Raw genomic sequence first — 21,238 nt, 5'->3', positions numbered from 1 at the left:
TCCTCTCTCAGCTACTAACCTGTCTTTACTCCTCTCAGCTACTAACCTGTTATTATTCCTCTCTCAGCTACTAACCTGTCATTACTCCTCTCAGCTACTAACCTGTCATTACTCCTCTCAGCTACTAACCTGTTATTATTCCTCTCAGCTACTAACCTGTTATTATTCCTCTCTCAGCTACTAACCTGTCATTACTCCTCTCAGCTACTAACCTGTCATTACTCCTCTCAGCTACTAACCTGTTATTATTCCTCTCAGCTACTAACCTGTTATTATTCCTCTCTCAGCTACTAACCTGTCATTACTCCTCTCCGCTACTAACCTATCATTACTCCTCTCAGCTACTAACCTGTCATTACTCCTCTCAGCTACTAACCTGTTATTATTCCTCTCAGCTACTAACCTGTTATTATTCCTCTGTCAGCTACTAACCTGTCATTACTCCTCTCAGCTACTAACCTGTTATTACTCCTCTCAGCTACTAACCTGTCATTACTCCTCTCAGCGCTACTAACCTGTTATTATTCCTCTCTCAGCTACTAACCTGTCATTACTCCTCTCTCAGCTACTAACCTGTTATTATTCCTCTCTCAGCAACTAACCTGTTATTATTCCTCTCTCAGCTACTAACCTGTTATTATTCCTCTCAGCTACTAACCTGTCATTACTCCTCTCAGCTACTAACCTTGTCATTTCCCCTCTCCCTACCTCTCTACTGCCTGTCTACTTGCCATTTCCCCTCTCCCTACCTCTCTACTGCTCTACTGCTCGTCTATTTGTCATTATTATTCCTCTCTCAGCTACTAACCTGTCATTACTCCTCTCAGCTACTAACATGTCATTACTCCTCTCTCAGCTACTAACCTGTTATTATTCCTCTCTCAGCTACTAACCTGTCATTACTCCTCTCAGCTACTAACCTGTCATTACTCCTCTCAGCTACTAACCTGTTATTATTCCTCTCTCAGCTACTAACCTGTTATTATTCCTCTCTCAGCTACTGACCTTTTATTATTCCTCTCTCAGCTACTAACCTGTCATTACTCCTCTGAGCTACTAACCTGTCATTACTCCTCTCAGCTACTAACCTGTCATTACTCCTCTCGGCTACTAACCTGTTATTATTCCTCTGTCAGCTACTAACCTGTCATTACTCCTCTCAGCTACTAACCTGTCATTACTCCTCTCAGCTACTAACCTGTTATTATTCCTCTCTTAGCTACTAACCTGTCATCACTCCTCTCAGCTACTAACCTGTTATTATTCCTCTCTCAGCTACTAACCTGTCATTACTCTTCTCTCAGCTACTAACCTGTCATTACTCCTCTCAGCTACTAACCTGTCATTACTCCTCTCAGCTACTAACCTGTCATTACTCCTCTCAGCTACTAACCTGTCATAACTCCTCTCAGCTACTAACCTGTCAATACTCTTCTCTCAGCTACTAACCTGTCATTACTCCTCTCAGCTACTAACCTGTCATTACTCCTCTCAGCTACTAACCTGTCATTACTCCTCTCAGCTACTAACCTGTCATTACTCCTCTCAGCCACTAACCTGTCATTATTCCTCTCTCAGCTACTAACCTGTCATTACTCCTCTCAGCTACTAACCTGTTATTATTCCTCTCTCAGCTACTAACCTGTCTTTACTCCTCTCAGCTACTAACCTGTCATTACTCCTCTCAGCTACTAACCTGTCATTACTCCTCTCAGCTACTAAACTGTCTTTACTCCTCTCAGCTACTAACTTGTCATTACTCCTCTCAGCTACTAACCTGTTATTATTCCTCTCAGCTACTAACCTGTTATTATTCCTCTCTCAGCTACTAACTTGTCATTACTCCTCTCAGCTACTAACATGTCATTACTCCTCTCTCAGCTACTAACCTGTTATTATTCCTCTCTCAGCTACTAACCTGTCATTACTCCTCTCAGCTACTAACCTGTCATTACTCCTCTCAGCTACTAACCTGTTATTATTCCTCTCTCAGCTACTAACCTGTTATTATTCCTCTCTCAGCTATTAACCTGTCATTACTCCTCTCTCAGCTACTAACCTGTCATTACTCCTCTCAGCTATTAACCTGTCATTACTCCTCTCAGCTACTAACCTGTCATTACTCCTCTCAGCTACTAACCTGTTATTACTCCTCTCTCAGCTACTAACCTGTCATTACTCCTCTCAGCTATTAACCTGTCATTACTCCTCTCTCAGCTACTAACCTGTCATTACTCCTCTCAGCTACTAACCTGTCATTACTCCTCTCAGCTACTAACCTGTTATTACTCCTCTCTCAGCTACTAACCTGTCATTACTCCTCTCAGCTATTAACCTGTCATTACTCCTCTCAGCTACTAACCTGTCATTACTCCTCTCAGCTACTAACCTGTTATTATTCCTCTCTCAGCTACTAACCTGTCATTACTCTTCTCTCAGCTACTAACCTGTCATTACTCCTCTCAGCTACTAACCTGTCATTACTCCTCTCAGCTACTAACCTGTCATTACTCCTCTCAGCTACTAACCTGTCATTACTCCTCTCAGCTACTAACCTGTCATTACTCTTCTCTCAGCTACTAACCTGTCATTACTCCTCTCAGCTACTAACCTGTCATTACTCCTCTCAGCTACTAACCTGTCATTACTCCTCTCAGCTACTAACCTGTCATTATCCTCTCAGCTACTAACCTGTCATTATTCAGCTACTAACCTGTCATTACTCCTCTCAGCTACTAACCTGTTATTATTCCTCTCTCAGCTACTAACCTGTCTTTACTCCTCTCAGCTACTAACCTGTCATTACTCCTCTCAGCTACTAACCTGTCATTACTCCTCTCAGCTACTAAACTGTCTTTACTCCTCTCAGCTACTAACTTGTCATTACTCCTCTCAGCTACTAACCTGTTATTATTCCTCTCAGCTACTAACCTGTTATTATTCCTCTCTCAGCTACTAACTTGTCATTACTCCTCTCAGCTACTAACATGTCTTACTCCTCTCTCAGCTACTAACCTGTTATTATTCCTCTCTCAGCTACTAACCTGTCATTACTCCTCTCAGCTACTAACCTGTCATTACTCCTCTCAGCTACTAACCTGTTATTATTCCTCTCTCAGCTACTAACCTGTTATTATTCCTCTCTCAGCTATTAACCTGTCATTACTCCTCTCTCAGCTACTAACCTGTCATTACTCCTCTCAGCTATTAACCTGTCATTACTCCTCTCAGCTACTAACCTGTCATTACTCCTCTCAGCTACTAACCTGTTATTACTCCTCTCTCAGCTACTAACCTGTCATTACTCCTCTCAGCTATTAACCTGTCATTACTCCTCTCTCAGCTACTAACCTGTCATTACTCCTCTCAGCTACTAACCTGTCATTACTCCTCTCAGCTACTAACCTGTTATTACTCCTCTCTCAGCTACTAACCTGTCATTACTCCTCTCAGCTATTAACCTGTCATTACTCCTCTCAGCTACTAACCTGTCATTACTCCTCTCAGCGCTACTAACCTGTTATTATTCCTCTCTCAGCTACTAACCTGTCATTACTCCTCTCAGCGCTACTAACCTGTTATTATTCCTGTCTCATCTACTAACATGTCATTACTCCTCTCAGCTACTAACCTGTTATTATTCCTCTCTCAGCTACTATCCTGTCATTACTCCTCTCAGCTACTAACCTGTTATTATTCCTCTCTCAGCTACTAACATGTCATTACTCCTCTCAGCTACTAACCTGTTATTATTCCTCTCTCATCTACTAACCTGTCATTACTCCTCTCAGCTACTAACCTGTTATTATTCCTCTCTCAGCTACTAACCTGTCATTACTCCTCTCAGCGCTACTAACCTGTTATTATTCCTCTCTCATCTACTAACCTGTCATTACTCCTCTCAGCTACTAACATGTCATTACTCCTCTCAGCTACTAACCTGTTATTATTCCTCTCTCAGCTACTAACCTGTCATTACTCCTCTCAGCTACTAACCTGTTATTATTCCTCTCTCAGCTACTAACCTGTTATTATTCCTCTCTCAGCTACTAACCTGTTATTGTTCCTCTCTCAGCTACTAACCTGTCATTACTCCTCTCAGCTACTAACCTGTTATTATTCCTCTCTCAGCTACTAACCTGTCATTACTCCTCTCAGCTACTAACCTGTCATTACTCCTCTCTCAGCTACTAACCTGTTATTATTCCTCTCTCAGCTACTAACCTGTTATTGTTCCTCTCTCAGCTACTAACCTGTCATTACTCCTCTCAGCTACTAACCTGTCATTACTCCTCTCTCAGCTACTAACCTGTCATTACTCCTCTCAGCTACTAACCTGTCATTACTCCTCTCAGCTACTAACCTGTTATTACTCCTCTCTCAGCTACTAACCTGTCATTACTCCTCTCAGCTATTAACCTGTCATTACTCCTCTCAGCTACTAAACTGTCATTACTCCTCTCAGCTACTAACCTGTTATTATTCCTCTCTTAGCTACTAACCTGTCATTACTCCTCTCAGCTACTAACCTGTTATTATTCCTCTCTCAGCTACTAACCTGTCATTACTCTTCTCTCAGCTACTAACCTGTCATTACTCCTCTCAGCTACTAACCTGTCATTACTCCTCTCAGCTACTAACCTGTCATTACTCCTCTCAGCTACTAACCTGTCATAACTCCTCTCAGCTACTAACCTGTCAATACTCTTCTCTCAGCTACTAACCTGTCATTACTCCTCTCAGCTACTAACCTGTCATTACTCCTCTCAGCTACTAACCTGTCATTACTCCTCTCAGCTACTAACCTGTCATTACTCCTCTCAGCCACTAACCTGTCATTATTCCTCTCTCAGCTACTAACCTGTCATTACTCCTCTCAGCTACTAACCTGTTATTATTCCTCTCTCAGCTACTAACCTGTCTTTACTCCTCTCAGCTACTAACCTGTCATTACTCCTCTCAGCTACTAACCTGTCATTACTCCTCTCAGCTACTAAACTGTCTTTACTCCTCTCAGCTACTAACTTGTCATTACTCCTCTCAGCTACTAACCTGTTATTATTCCTCTCAGCTACTAACCTGTTATTATTCCTCTCTCAGCTACTAACTTGTCATTACTCCTCTCAGCTACTAACATGTCATTACTCCTCTCTCAGCTACTAACCTGTTATTATTCCTCTCTCAGCTACTAACCTGTCATTACTCCTCTCAGCTACTAACCTGTTATTATTCCTCTCTCAGCTACTAACCTGTTATTGTTCCTCTCTCAGCTACTAACCTGTCATTACTCCTCTCAGCTACTAACCTGTCATTACTCCTCTCTCAGCTACTAACCTGTCATTACTCCTCTCAGCTACTAACCTGTCATTACTCCTCTCAGCTACTAACCTGTTATTACTCCTCTCTCAGCTACTAACCTGTCATTACTCCTCTCAGCTATTAACCTGTCATTACTCCTCTCAGCTACTAACCTGTCATTACTCCTCTCAGCTACTAACCTGTCATTACTCCTCTCAGCTACTAACCTGTCATTACTCCTCTCAGCCACTAACCTGTCATTATTCCTCTCTCAGCTACTAACCTGTCATTACTCCTCTCAGCTACTAACCTGTTATTATTCCTCTCTCAGCTACTAACCTGTCTTTACTCCTCTCAGCTACTAACCTGTCATTACTCCTCTCAGCTACTAACCTGTCATTACTCCTCTCAGCTACTAAACTGTCTTTACTCCTCTCAGCTACTAACTTGTCATTACTCCTCTCAGCTACTAACCTGTTATTATTCCTCTCAGCTACTAACCTGTTATTATTCCTCTCTCAGCTACTAACTTGTCATTACTCCTCTCAGCTACTAACATGTCATTACTCCTCTCTCAGCTACTAACCTGTTATTATTCCTCTCTCAGCTACTAACCTGTCATTACTCCTCTCAGCTACTAACCTGTCATTACTCCTCTCAGCTACTAACCTGTTATTATTCCTCTCTCAGCTACTAACCTGTTATTATTCCTCTCTCAGCTATTAACCTGTCATTACTCCTCTCTCAGCTACTAACCTGTCATTACTCCTCTCAGCTATTAACCTGTCATTACTCCTCTCAGCTACTAACCTGTCATTACTCCTCTCAGCTACTAACCTGTTATTACTCCTCTCTCAGCTACTAACCTGTCATTACTCCTCTCAGCTATTAACCTGTCATTACTCCTCTCTCAGCTACTAACCTGTCATTACTCCTCTCAGCTACTAACCTGTCATTACTCCTCTCAGCTACTAACCTGTTATTACTCCTCTCTCAGCTACTAACCTGTCATTACTCCTCTCAGCTATTAACCTGTCATTACTCCTCTCAGCTACTAACCTGTCATTACTCCTCTCAGCGCTACTAACCTGTTATTATTCCTCTCTCAGCTACTAACCTGTCATTACTCCTCTCAGCGCTACTAACCTGTTATTATTCCTGTCTCATCTACTAACATGTCATTACTCCTCTCAGCTACTAACCTGTTATTATTCCTCTCTCAGCTACTATCCTGTCATTACTCCTCTCAGCGCTACTAACCTGTTATTATTCCTCTCTCAGCTACTAACATGTCATTACTCCTCTCAGCGCTACTAACCTGTTATTATTCCTCTCTCATCTACTAACCTGTCATTACTCCTCTCAGCTACTAACCTGTTATTATTCCTCTCTCAGCTACTAACATGTCATTACTCCTCTCAGCGCTACTAACCTGTTATTATTCCTCTCTCATCTACTAACCTGTCATTACTCCTCTCAGCTACTAACATGTCATTACTCCTCTCAGCGCTACTAACCTGTTATTATTCCTCTCTCAGCTACTAACCTGTCATTACTCCTCTCAGCTACTAACCTGTTATTATTCCTCTCTCAGCTACTAACCTGTTATTATTCCTCTCTCAGCTACTAACCTGTTATTGTTCCTCTCTCAGCTACTAACCTGTCATTACTCCTCTCAGCTACTAACCTGTTATTGTTCCTCTCTCAGCTACTAACCTGTCATTACTCCTCTCAGCTACTAACCTGTCATTACTCCTCTCTCAGCTACTAACCTGTTATTATTCCTCTCTCAGCTACTAACCTGTTATTGTTCCTCTCTCAGCTACTAACCTGTCATTACTCCTCTCAGCTACTAACCTGTCATTACTCCTCTCTCAGCTACTAACCTGTCATTACTCCTCTCAGCTACTAACCTGTCATTACTCCTCTCTCAGCTACTAACCTGTTATTATTCCTCTCTCAGCTACTAACCTGTTATTATTCCTCTCTCAGCTACTAACCTGGCATTACTCCTCTCTCAGCTACTAACCTGTTATTATTCCTCTCTCAGCTACTAACCTGTTATTATTCCTCTCTCAGCTACTATCCTGTTATTATTCCTCTCAGCGCTACTAACCTGTTATTATTCCTCTCTCATCTACTAACCTGTCATTACTCCTCTCAGCTACTAACCTGTTATTATTCCTCTCTCAGCTACTATCCTGTCATTACTCCTCTCAGCTACTAACCTGTTATTATTCCTCTCTCAGCTACTAACCTGTTATTATTCCTCTCTCATCTACTAACCTGTTATTATTCCTCTCTCATCTACTAACCTGTCATTACTCCTCTCAGCTACTAACCTGTTATTATTCCTCTCTCAGCTACTATCCTGTCATTACTCCTCTCAGCTACTAACCTGTTATTATTCCTCTCTCAGCTACTAACCTGTTATTATTCCTCTCTCAGCTACTAACCTGTTATTATTCCTCTCTCAGCTACTAACCTGTTATTATTCCTCTCTCAGCTACTAACCTGTTATTATTCCTCTCTCAGCTACTATCCTGTCATTACTCCTCTCAGCTACTAACCTGTCATTACTCCTCTCTCAGCTACTAACCTGTTATTATTCCTCTCTCAGCTACTAACCTGTTATTATTCCTCTCTCAGCTACTAACCTGTCATTACTCCTCTAAGCTACTAACCTGTCATTACTCCTCTCAGCTACTAACCTGTTATTATTCCTCTCAGCTACTAACGTGTCATTACTCCTCTCAGCTACTAACCTTTTATTATTCCTCTCTCCGCTACTAACCTGTTATTATTCCTCTCTCAGCTACTAACCTGTTATTATTCCTCTCAGCTACTAACCTGTTATTATTCCTCTCTCCGCTACTAACCTGTCATTACTCCTCTCAGCTACTAACCTGTCATTACTCCTCTCAGCTACTAACCTGTTATTATTCCTCTCTCAGCTACTAACCTGTCATTACTCTTCTCTCAGCTACTAACCTGTTATTATTCCTCTCTCAGCTACTAACCTGTCATTACTCCTCTCAGCTACTAACCTGTCATTACTCCTCTCAGCTACTAACCTGTTATTATTCCTCTCTCAGCTACTAACCTGTTATTATTCCTCTCTCAGCTACTAACCTGTTATTATTCCTCTCTCAGCTACTAACCTGTTATTATTCCTCTCTCAGCTACTATCCTGTTATTATTCCTCTCAGCTACTAACCTGTCATTACTCCTCTCAGCGCTACTAACCTGTTATTATTCCTCTCTCAGCTACTAACATGTCATTACTCCTCTCAGCGCTACTAACCTGTTATTATTCCTCTCTCATCTACTAACCTGTTATTATTCCTCTCTCAGCTACTAACCTGTTATTATTCCTCTCTCAGCTACTAACCTGTCATTACTCCTCTCAGCGCTACTAACCTGTTATTATTCCTCTCTCATCTACTAACCTGTCATTACTCCTCTCAGCTACTAACCTGTTATTATTCCTCTCTCAGCTACTATCCTGTCATTACTCCTCTCAGCTACTAACCTGTTATTATTCCTCTCTCAGCTACTAACCTGTTATTATTCCTCTCTCAGCTACTAACATGTCATTACTCCTCTCAGCGCTACTAACCTGTCATTACTCCTCTCTCAGCTACTAACCTGTTATTATTCCTCTCTCAGCTACTAACCTGTTATTATTCCTCTCTCAGCTACTAACCTGGCATTACTCCTCTCTCAGCTACTAACCTGTTATTATTCCTCTCTCAGCTACTAACCTGTTATTAATCCTCTCTCAGCTACTATCCTGTTATTATTCCTCTCAGCTACTAACCTGTCATTACTCCTCTCAGCGCTACTAACCTGTTATTATTCCTCTCTCATCTACTAACCTGTTATTATTCCTCTCTCAGCTACTAACCTGTCATTATTCCTCTCTCAGCTACTAACCTGTCATTATTCCTCTCATCTACTAACCTGTTATTATTCCTCTCTCAGCTACTAACCTGTCATTACTCCTCTCAGCTACTAACCTGTTATTATTCCTCTCTCAGCTACTAACCTGTCATTACTCCTCTCAGCTACTAACCTGTTATTATTCCTCTCTCAGCTACTAACCTGTTATTATTCCTCTCTCATCTACTAACCTGTTATTATTCCTCTCTCATCTACTAACCTGTCATTACTCCTCTCAGCTACTAACCTGTTATTATTCCTCTCTCAGCTACTATCCTGTCATTACTCCTCTCAGCTACTAACCTGTTATTATTCCTCTCTCAGCTACTAACCTGTTATTATTCCTCTCTCAGCTACTAACCTGTTATTATTCCTCTCTCAGCTACTAACCTGTTATTATTCCTCTCTCAGCTACTAACCTGTTATTATTCCTCTCTCAGCTACTATCCTGTCATTACTCCTCTCAGCTACTAACCTGTCATTACTCCTCTCTCAGCTACTAACCTGTTATTATTCCTCTCTCAGCTACTAACCTGTTATTATTCCTCTCTCAGCTACTAACCTGTCATTACTCCTCTAAGCTACTAACCTGTCATTACTCCTCTCAGCTACTAACCTGTTATTATTCCTCTCAGCTACTAACGTGTCATTACTCCTCTCAGCTACTAACCTTTTATTATTCCTCTCTCCGCTACTAACCTGTTATTATTCCTCTCTCAGCTACTAACCTGTTATTATTCCTCTCAGCTACTAACCTGTTATTATTCCTCTCTCCGCTACTAACCTGTCATTACTCCTCTCAGCTACTAACCTGTCATTACTCCTCTCAGCTACTAACCTGTTATTATTCCTCTCTCAGCTACTAACCTGTCATTACTCTTCTCTCAGCTACTAACCTGTTATTATTCCTCTCTCAGCTACTAACCTGTCATTACTCCTCTCAGCTACTAACCTGTCATTACTCCTCTCAGCTACTAACCTGTTATTATTCCTCTCTCAGCTACTAACCTGTTATTATTCCTCTCTCAGCTACTAACCTGTTATTATTCCTCTCTCAGCTACTAACCTGTTATTATTCCTCTCTCAGCTACTATCCTGTTATTATTCCTCTCAGCTACTAACCTGTCATTACTCCTCTTAGCGCTACTAACCTGTTATTATTCCTCTCTCAGCTACTAACATGTCATTACTCCTCTCAGCGCTACTAACCTGTTATTATTCCTCTCTCATCTACTAACCTGTTATTATTCCTCTCTCAGCTACTAACCTGTTATTATTCCTCTCTCAGCTACTAACCTGTCATTACTCCTCTCAGCGCTACTAACCTGTTATTATTCCTCTCTCATCTACTAACCTGTCATTACTCCTCTCAGCTACTAACCTGTTATTATTCCTCTCTCAGCTACTATCCTGTCATTACTCCTCTCAGCTACTAACCTGTTATTATTCCTCTCTCAGCTACTAACCTGTTATTATTCCTCTCTCAGCTACTAACCTGTTATTATTCCTCTCTCAGCTACTAACCTGTCATTACTCCTCTCAGCTACTAACCTGTCATTACTCCTCTCAGCTACTAACCTGTCATTACTCCTCTCTCAACTACTAACCTGTTATTATTCCTCTCTCAGCTACTAACCTGTTATTATTCCTCTCTCAGCTACTAACCTGTTATTATTCCTCTCTCAGCTACTAACCTGTCATTACTCCTCTAAGCTACTAACCTGTCATTACTCCTCTCAGCTACTAACCTGTTATTATTCCTCTCAGCTACTAACGTGTCATTACTCCTCTCAGCTACTAACCTTTTATTATTCCTCTCTCCGCTACTAACCTGTTATTATTCCTCTCTCAGCTACTAACCTGTTATTATTCCTCTCAGCTACTAACCTGTTATTATTCCTCTCTCTGCTACTAACCTGTCATTACTCCTCTCAGCTACTAACCTGTCATTACTCCTCTCAGCTACTAACCTGTTATTATTCCTCTCTCAGCTACTAACCTGTCATTACTCTTCTCTCAGCTACTAACCTGTTATTATTCCTCTCTCAGCTACTAACCTGTCATTACTCCTCTCAGCTACTAACCTGTTATTTCTCCTCTCAGCTACTAACCTGTCATTACTCCTCTCGGCTACTAACCTGTTATTATTCCTCTCTCAGCTACTAACCTGTCATTACTCCTCTCAGCTACTAACCTGTCATTACTCCTCCCAGCTACTAACCTGTTATTATTCCTCTCTCAGCTACTAACCTGTTATTATTCCTCTCTCAGCTACTAACCTGTCATTACTCCACTCAGCTACTAACCTGTTGTTATTCCTCTCTCAGCTACTAACCTGTCATTACTCCTCTCAGCTATTAACCTGTCATTACTCCTCTCTCAGCTACTAACCTGTTATTATTCCTCTCTCAGCTACTAACCTGTTATTATTCCTCTCTCAGCTACTAACCTGTCATTACTCCACTCAGCTACTAACCTGTTGTTATTCCTCTCTCAGCTACTAACCTGTCATTACTCCTCTCAGCTACTAACCTGTCATTACTCCTCTCTCAGCTACTAACCTGTTATTATTCCTCTCTCAGCTACTAACCTGTTATTACTCCTCTCTCAGCTACTAACCTGTTATTACTCCTCTCTCAGCTACTAACCTGTTATTATTCCTCTCTCAGCTACTAACCTGTTATTATTCCTCTCTCAGCTACTAACCTGTTATTATTCCTCTCTCAGCTACTAACCTGTTATTATTCCTCTCTCAGCTACTAACCTGTCATTACTCCTCTCAGCGCTACTAACCTGTTATTATTCCTCTCTCATCTACTAACCTGTCATTACTCCTCTCAGCTACTAACCTGTTATTATTCCTCTCTCAGCTACTATCCTGTCATTACTCCTCTCAGCTACTAACCTGTTATTATTCCTCTCTCAGCTACTAACCTGTTATTATTCCTCTCTCAGCTACTAACCTGTTATTATTCCTCTCTCAGCTACTAACCTGTCATTACTCCTCTCAGCTACTAACCTGTCATTACTCCTCTCAGCTACTAACCTGTCATTACTCCTCTCTCAACTACTAACCTGTTATTATTCCTCTCTCAGCTACTAACCTGTTATTATTCCTCTCTCAGCTACTAACCTGTTATTATTCCTCTCTCAGCTACTAACCTGTCATTACTCCTCTAAGCTACTAACCTGTCATTACTCCTCTCAGCTACTAACCTGTTATTATTCCTCTCAGCTACTAACGTGTCATTACTCCTCTCAGCTACTAACCTTTTATTATTCCTCTCTCCGCTACTAACCTGTTATTATTCCTCTCTCAGCTACTAACCTGTTATTATTCCTCTCAGCTACTAACCTGTTATTATTCCTCTCTCCGCTACTAACCTGTCATTACTCCTCTCAGCTACTAACCTGTCATTACTCCTCTCAGCTACTAACCTGTTATTATTCCTCTCTCAGCTACTAACCTGTCATTACTCTTCTCTCAGCTACTAACCTGTTATTATTCCTCTCTCAGCTACTAACCTGTCATTACTCCTCTCAGCTACTAACCTGTTATTTCTCCTCTCAGCTACTAACCTGTCATTACTCCTCTCGGCTACTAACCTGTTATTATTCCTCTCTCAGCTACTAACCTGTCATTACTCCTCTCAGCTACTAACCTGTCATTACTCCTCTCAGCTACTAACCTGTTATTATTCCTCTCTCAGCTACTAACCTGTTATTATTCCTCTCTCAGCTACTAACCTGTCATTACTCCACTCAGCTACTAACCTGTTGTTATTCCTCTCTCAGCTACTAACCTGTCATTACTCCTCTCAGCTATTAACCTGTCATTACTCCTCTCTCAGCTACTAACCTGTTATTATTCCTCTCTCAGCTACTAACCTGTTATTATTCCTCTCTCAGCTACTAACCTGTTATTATTCCTCTCTCAGCTACTAACCTGTCATTACTCCTCTCAGCGCTACTAACCTGTTATTATTCCTCTCTCAGCTACTAACCTGTCATTACTCCTCTCAGCTACTAACCTGTTATTATTCCTCTCTCAGCTACTATCCTGTCATTACTCCTCTCAGCTACTAACCTGTTATTATTCCTCTCTCAGCTACTAACCTGTTATTATTCCTCTCTCAGCTACTAACCTGTTATTATTCCTCTCTCAGCTACTAACCTGTCTTTACTCTCGAGCTGTGCCTCTTGCAGGATCCTCTGTAGCTCCCCCTGCAGGGCCCAGGAGGCTGTGTCCTGTTCGTGTCCTGTCAGACTCTCCCTGCTGCTCACCGCTGATAGCAGCTCCTCCAGCTCCACCCAAGACTCTGTGTGTGTGTGTGTGTGTGTGTGTGTGTGTGTGTGTGTGTGTGTGTGTGTGTGTGTGTGTGTGTGTGTGTGTGTGTGTGTGTGTGTGTGTGTGTGTGTGTGTGTGTGTGTGTGTGTGTGTGTGTGTGTGTGTGTGTGTGTGTGAGAGAGAGAGAGAGAGAGAGAGAGAGAGAGAGAGAGAGAGAGAGAGAGAGAGAGAGAGAGAGAGAGAGAGAGAGAGAGAGAGAGAGAGAGAGAGAGAGAGAGAGAGAGAGAGAGAGAGAGAGAGAGAGAGAGAGAGAGAGACATGCACCCTGTCAGCAATGTTGCAAACTGAGGGCTGAGCTAATTCTGGAACATTCCATAGTTTACTTTTCAGTTAATCTTATTCAATCTCCCGGAATAACTTTACTAAAGCCCCATTCTGGAAGACTGAATGCTAAATCAGGAGGGTGTGGCAGACCACATATCAGCCAGCAGTCATGCAAGTGAGGGATACAGCATGAGCACACAAAAAATAGACAAATAAGTCTATTTACCCTCCAGGACATTTACAGCACAGAATGTCACAGAATGGCCCAGAAGACTATGAAGGACCTCAGCCACCTGAGCCATGGCTTATTCACCTCGCTACTATCTAGAAGGCAGAGACCGTACAGGTGCATCAAAGCTGGGCCAAGAGACCTAAAAATGAGATGCCATGAGATTGTTAAATAGTCACCACTAGCCAGCCTGCTCCCAATACCCTGACCTGAACTTAGTCACTGTTACGAGCCGGCTACCATCCATGTCCTCTACCATGCACCTTTGAGACTGCTGCCCTATATACAGTTGAAGTTTACATACACTTAGGTTAGAGTCATTAAAACTTGTTTTTCAACCACTCCACAGATTTCTTGTTAACAAGCTATAGTTTTGGCAAGACGGTTAGGACATTTACTTTGTGCATGACACAAGTCATTTTTACAACAATTGTTTACATACAGATTATTTCACTTATAATTCACTATATAACAATTCCAGTGGGTCAGAAGTTTACATACACTAAGCTGACTGTGCCTTTAAACAGCTTGAAAAATTCCAGAAAATGATGTCATGGCTTTAGAATCTTCTGATAGGCTAATTGACATCATTTGAGTCAATTGGAGGTGTATCTGTGGATGTATTTCAAGGCCTACCTTCAAACTCAGTGCCTCTTTGCTTGACATCATGGGAAAATCTAAAGAAATCAACCAAGACCTCCAAAAAGTATTGTAGACCTCCACAAATCTGGTTCATCCTTGGGAGAAATTTCCAAATGCCTGAAGGTACCACACTCATCTATACAAACAATAGTATGCAAGTATAAACACCATGGGACCATGCAGTTGTCATACCGCTCAGGAAGGAGACATGTTCTGTCTCCTAGAGATTAAGTACTTTGGTGCGAAAAGTGCAAATCAATCCCAGAACAACAGCAAGGGACCTTGTAAAGATGCAAAGATGGACTGTAAAGCTGCTGGAGGAAACAGGTACAAAAATATCTATATCCACAGTAAAACAAGTCCTATATCAACATAACCTGAAAGGCCGCTCAGCAAGGAAGAAGCCTCTGCTCCAAAACCGCCATAAAAAAGCAAGACTACGGTTTGCAACTGCACATGGGGACAAAGATTGTACTTTTTGGAGAAATGTCCTCTGGTCTGTGTACTACTCCCTTCACAGAACAGCACGATCAGGCTCTAACCAGAATAGAAAGAGGAGTGCCAGGCCCCAGTGCACAACTGAGCGAAAGGATAAGTACATTAGAGTGTCTAGTTTGAGAAACAGACACCTCACCAGTCCTCAATTTGCAGCTTCATTAAATAGTACCTGCAAAACACCAGTCTCAACGTCAACAGTGAAGCGGCGACTCTGGGATGCTGGTCTTCTAGGCAGAGTTGCAATGAAAAATCCATATCTCAGACTGGCCAATAAAAATAATAGATTAAGATGGGCAGAAGAACACAGACACTGGACAGAGGAACTCTGCCTAGAAGGCCAGTATCCTAGAGTCACCTCTTCACTGTTTACGTTGAGACTGGTGTTTTGCGGGTATTATATTTCTTCATTTTTTTATTTACATTTTTTGGATTTGCTTGTGTTGTTTTCTTTTGTTAGGTATACTAACATAAGCATTTCGATAACAGCTGCAAAATGTGTACTCGATCAATAACCTTTGATTTGATCTAAAGAGACTGTTTAATTGTCTGTTTTATCATTACAGTAGACGGCTGTCTTAAGGTTATGACACGTAATGCAGAGGGGTATACTACAAAGCAGGATCAATGAGTTAGCCAGCTAACATGCCTAAACATTCTGAATGTATTTTTGACAGATAAGCTTGGACTCCCAAAATGCGTAGCGTTCTAAAGCACTACTTCGATGAGCTGATCCCAGGCTGTGTCACAGCTGGCACCATAGGGAGGCGCACGAGTCAGGGGAGGGTTTGGCCGGGGGGCTGTCATTGGCTCATCGTGCTCTAGAGACTCCTTGTGGCGGGCTCGGCACTTGCAAACTGACTTCAGTCGTCAGTTGAACAGTGTTTCCTCTGACACATTGGTATGGCTGACTTCCGGGTTAAGTGAGCAGTGTGTTAAGAAGCAGCGTGTCATAGCGGATCATGTTTCGGAGGACGCCTTTCTTGACCTTCGCCTCTCCCGAGCCCGTTGGGGAGTAAAGTTTAAGCATGTTATGGCCTAGTCAAATCAAAGTTTATTATACACATATTTGCTGACGTTATCACAGGTGCTGTGAAATGCTTGTGTTTCTAGCTCCAGCAGTGCAGTAGTAATACCTAGAAAACAATACGAAACAATTCACTCATAATAAATAGCTTTTCATGCACCTCTTTTACAATCTTTGCCAGGTGGCATACACCTGTATTGATTACTATGTATAGCTTTGTAAAACTATAAATGACCAACCACCCAGCTATTGAATAGTTAGAAGGTCTATTTCCCTGCTTTTGAGAGAAGCCAGCTAGTAGTTCCTGGAGACTTCCAGCAATTCAAATCAAATCAAATGTGCTTCCTAAAACAACAGGTGCGGACTAACAGTGAAATGCTTACTTACTTCCCAACAATGCAGAGAGAGAAAGATAAATACTAGAGAAATAGTATGTGATCAGTCAAAAGAGGTGTTGCAAAAAGGGTCAATGCAGATATTCCAGGTAGCTATTGGTGAATGATTTAACTAACTATTTAGCAGTTTATGGCTTTGGGGTATAAGCTGTTCTGGGTGCTGTTGGTTCTAGACTTGTGTCAGGGCCGGAGTAGTAGGATTCGATATTAGTCCTGCATTGACGTTTGCAAGTTTGATGGCTCGTCGGAGGTCGTAGCGGGATTTGTTATAAGAGGCCGGATTAGCGGCAGCTCTAGCCTTTAGCTCAGTGTGGATGTTTCCTGTAATCCATGGCTTCTGGTTGGGATATGTTTGTATGGTCACTGTGGGTTAGACTTCGTCGTAGCACTAATTGAAGAAGCCGGTGATGTGGTAAACTCCTTTATGTTATTGGATGAATCCCGGAACATATTCCAGTCTGTGCTAGCGAAGTTCTATATTGAATTGATCTGATGATATACTGGTGATGATTGATATTAGATGGGTGCACCTGAGGTATTGAAATACCCATAGACTATTTACCCAAGTTATTGAAATACTAATAGACTATTTACCCGAGATATGGAAATTTAACTAGGCCTATTGTGAACATGGTTTATTGTGTGAATCAAATGGTGAATTGTATATATTTTATTAAGATAACAACTACAACTATATTCCTTAAAATACATTTAGCACTTATCTTTAAACCTACTGGTCTCTGGTCTTTAACATGATAATCTCATCACTGCTCCCTCTGAAACTAGTCCGTTGCATTATTTGAGTGTTCCATGATAAGCACATGCAACACATGCACACGGACGAACACAACACACACTAACACACACAAACAAACAGGGCCAAGCACTGACAGAGTGCCCTGGCAGAGTGCCGCCTGCTTACATAAGATCTTATTTCTGTATGAGATGATCCACCCTCTCCTCTCTCCTATCTCATGATCTCTCTCTCAGGAATGCATGTATGCAAACATCATCAACACTCATCCCCTCTGTTTCTCTCTTCCCCTGTTTTATTTTCTTTAAGTAAGTGAAAGACCATGTAAACAGCAACAGTGGAGATGACATTATGAATAGGGGGGGGGGGTGGAGAAGAGAGCACAGAGGGGAAACTGTGCTGTTGCCCTAGTTTTCCTCCCAGAGAGAGAGAGTTATGACATAATCACTGGCTGACAGCCTGCTGTTTCTCTCTCTCTTTCTCTCTCTGCGGCCTTGACCATGTTGCACTGCAGCAATACACAATGCCTGTCAATCGTCCAGTATCCATCCATAGGATTAGTGCCAATCAGGTTTATGTAATGTCTGTTAATATAGGCCTAGTTCTTGAAAAACAAAGCACAAATGTGTTGTTGTGCTCGTTCCAAAGCTTTGCGTTAAAGTCCTAGATATTACGGCTTAATAAATGTGTTTACGGTTCAACCATGTCCAGTGTACTATTCCCATCTGTGTATGAGTTGTGTATACATTGACAGCTGGACAACATCTCCCATGAACTGTAGAGGCTATAAGCAAACTGTACAGTGAGCTATAAGCCTCAGGGGAATCTCCCGGGTTTAATTGGTTTAGGGAGATAGAAAAAGGTGAGTCATGAAATCCGTTTACACAATGACATGTCCGTTGCAACAACTCCAAATGGGTGTGGTAACGTTTCTCCCCTAACCTGCCCTTTTAGTCCACGCTATCCATGCATTCTGTCATGGTTAATGATTATTTAAGTGTTGTGTGTGAATTAAGGCAAATGTAGCAAACAACCTTCTTCTAATGAAAGAGGTCAATGTTCATGCATCATTAATTGATTGTTACTAATAAATAAGCGTTATAGGCATGAGGATGAACATAATAATTTATACATCAATAGTGTTATTTTCCTGATGGACGCCATTTGGAATTATTTATAAAGAATGTAACCTAGAAGAACACTTGGACATAGTTAATCCCTATGGTAAACACAGAGAAAGAGTCATCCTAGGGCAGTCACAAGGCTTTTAGAAACATTTGATAGTAACACACAAATCAATCATCATTGACCCGACTTTGCATTGACCCAAAAACAATAAATCAGTTTTTATACATTGACACAAAGTAACCACCCCGGCCAGCACAGTCCCCCAAACCCTTACCGTACAAGCCGTCCTCTGGAGTCTGCGAACCTGACAGAGACATGGTTAGTGGCCGAAGGATGATTTAAATTCAGAGAGAGAGATTCTCACACTGACAAACACGAGCAATGAGGAGAAAACTGTATTCTAAACTGCCTTTCTTCATTCACTGTTGTTATGGTAGCACGTAGACTGTGATGATCAGAGCACGCTAATCCGCCAGCACTCCCTCCCTACTCACGTGCAGAGAAGATTGAGGTAAACAAAACAGACTTGACCCACTGGGCACACACTGGTTGAATCAACGTTGTTTCCACATAATTTCAAAGAACCAACGTGGAATAGATGTTGAAATGACGTCTGTGCCCAGTGGGGAAGCTCAACAGCAAAGAGCCATACAGCAATTTAAGTAGCTGACAACACTTGTACAGTGTATTAGATTAAGAGATAATTGATTTAACTCACTTCAACTCCATTCAGACAATGTGTATTGGGTAGCAGGGTAGCCTAGTGGTTAGAGCGTTGGACTAGTAACTGGAAGGTTGTGAGTTCAAACCCCCGAGCTGACAAGGTACAAATCTGTCTTTCTGCCCCTGAACAAGCAGTTAACCCACTGTTCCCAGGCCGTCATTGAAAATAAGAATGTATTCTTAACTGACTTGCCTGGTTAAATAAAGGTAAAAAAAAAAATATATATATTTTAACTAATAGTTTTAAATGCACATCCAGGGAATGTTTAAAAAACAAACAAATTCACCCATGTAATAATATGTACAGTGTATCCTATATACACATAGAGTGTATATATAGTGAACAAAAATTTAAACACATGTAAAATTGTTAAAATTGTTGCATTTATATTTCTGTTCAGTATACAATCTATGAGCTACCCCACATGAACAATTTTTCGTCTGAATCAAATAGAGGACTTGTGAGTTGTCCCAGCTTATGGTGGTTGGTGGACAGTGACTTTTAATTCCTTTGAAAAGAAGCCCAGCAACTAGTGACATCAGCACTCCGCATGTAGACTCAGGCTCGTTCAGTGCCTGTGAAGTAAATGCATGTTGTTGTGTCCATAGAGATACCATGGCGCACAAGGGCGGGCCATCATGATGCACAGTAGCTCTTCTGATTCCATGTTTTTGCTTCCATGCTTCCTCTTCAAACACACACACACACACACACGGCTCTAAATTAATATTGTTCAGGAGGAATGGGAGAAGGTCAAGTGGTCTGATGAGACAAAAAAATAGCATTTTGGTCTAAACTCTACTCGCCGTGTTTGGAGGAAGAAGAAGGAGGTGGAAACATCATTCTTTGGGGATGCTTTTCTGCAAAGGGGACAGGACGACTGCACCATATTGAGGAGAGGATTGATGGGGCCATGTATTGCGAGATCTTGGCCAACAACCTCCTTCCCTCAGTAAGAGCATTGAAGATGGGTCGTGGCTGGGTCTTTCAGCATGACAATGACCCGAAACACACAGCCAGGGCAACTAAGGAGTGGCTCCGTAAGAAGCATCTCAAGGTCCTGGAGTGGCCTTGCCAGTCTCCAGACCTGAACCCAATAGAAAATCTTTGGAGGGAGCTGAAAGTCCATATTGCCCAGCTTCATCCCTGAAACCTGAAGGATCTGGAGAAGGTCTGTATGGAGGTGCGGGCCAAAATCCCTGCTGCAGTGTGTGCAAACCTGGTTAAGAACTACAGGAAACGTATGATCTCTGTAATTGCAAACAAAGGTTTCTGTACCAAATATTAAGTTCTGCTTTTCTGATGTATCAAATACTTATGTCATGCAATAAAATGCAAATTAATTACTTAAGAATCATACAATGTGATTTTCTGGATTTTTGTTTTAGATTCTGTCTTTCACAGTTGCAGTGTACCTATGATAAAAATTACAGACCTCTACATGCTTTGTAAGTAGGAAAACCTGCAAAAGTGGCAGTGTATCAAATAATTGTTCTCCCCACTGTACATGGCGGAGGCTCAATCAAGCTAGTCATCTTGAAATCTTTCTTATGTCATTCTCTCTGGCACCAAAAGTTTTAAAAAATTGTTGTAAGGGGAAAGAATATGGTCACATAATTGGCATATATATTACTCTTACAGAATTTCCACGTGGGCGAAGATATTGAAAATGTAATCAAAGCCTACTTGATTGTAACTAGGACAGAATCATTTATAATTAACTTTTTCCGATATAACATAGATACAGCAGATCCCCTTATTATATGAGACACTTTTAAATGTGCCTTTAGAGACAATGAAATTCACTCATCTATAATACAAAAGCAATTTAGGTCAAACGATTCCATTTTAACGAAGGAAATGGAAAGACTAAGGACTAGACAGAGAGCAATAGAAACTGTACCATAGAGGCTCAGAGTAAGTTAAAGGAAAAACAAAAAGAAATGGAGGAACTTATTCAACAAAGATCCAGTGTAATATATTGTAAAAAAT

General features: G+C 41.4%; 1 protein-coding gene across 1 annotated transcript in view; it reads right to left on the bottom strand.

Annotated features, from left to right (window-relative positions):
* Positions 1-19,096, bottom strand: part of LOC124000323 (BCL2/adenovirus E1B 19 kDa protein-interacting protein 3-like) — a 38,216-nt gene extending 19,120 nt beyond the window's left edge. The window contains exons 1-2 of the mRNA XM_046306602.1: positions 18,797-19,096; positions 13,415-13,559 (exon numbers count right to left, since the gene is read on the bottom strand). Coding sequence (XP_046162558.1) covers positions 13,415-13,559; positions 18,797-18,839 — 188 coding nt within the window. The 5' untranslated portion in view covers positions 18,840-19,096. The remainder of the gene's footprint in view (positions 1-13,414; positions 13,560-18,796) is intronic.
* Positions 19,097-21,238: the final 2,142 nt, after the last annotated feature.

The sequence above is a fragment of the Oncorhynchus gorbuscha genome, linkage group LG16 (genome assembly GCF_021184085.1).
Source record: "Oncorhynchus gorbuscha isolate QuinsamMale2020 ecotype Even-year linkage group LG16, OgorEven_v1.0, whole genome shotgun sequence".
NCBI lineage: Eukaryota > Metazoa > Chordata > Actinopteri > Salmoniformes > Salmonidae > Oncorhynchus > Oncorhynchus gorbuscha.
This window is presented reverse-complemented; position numbering and strand designations above follow the sequence as displayed.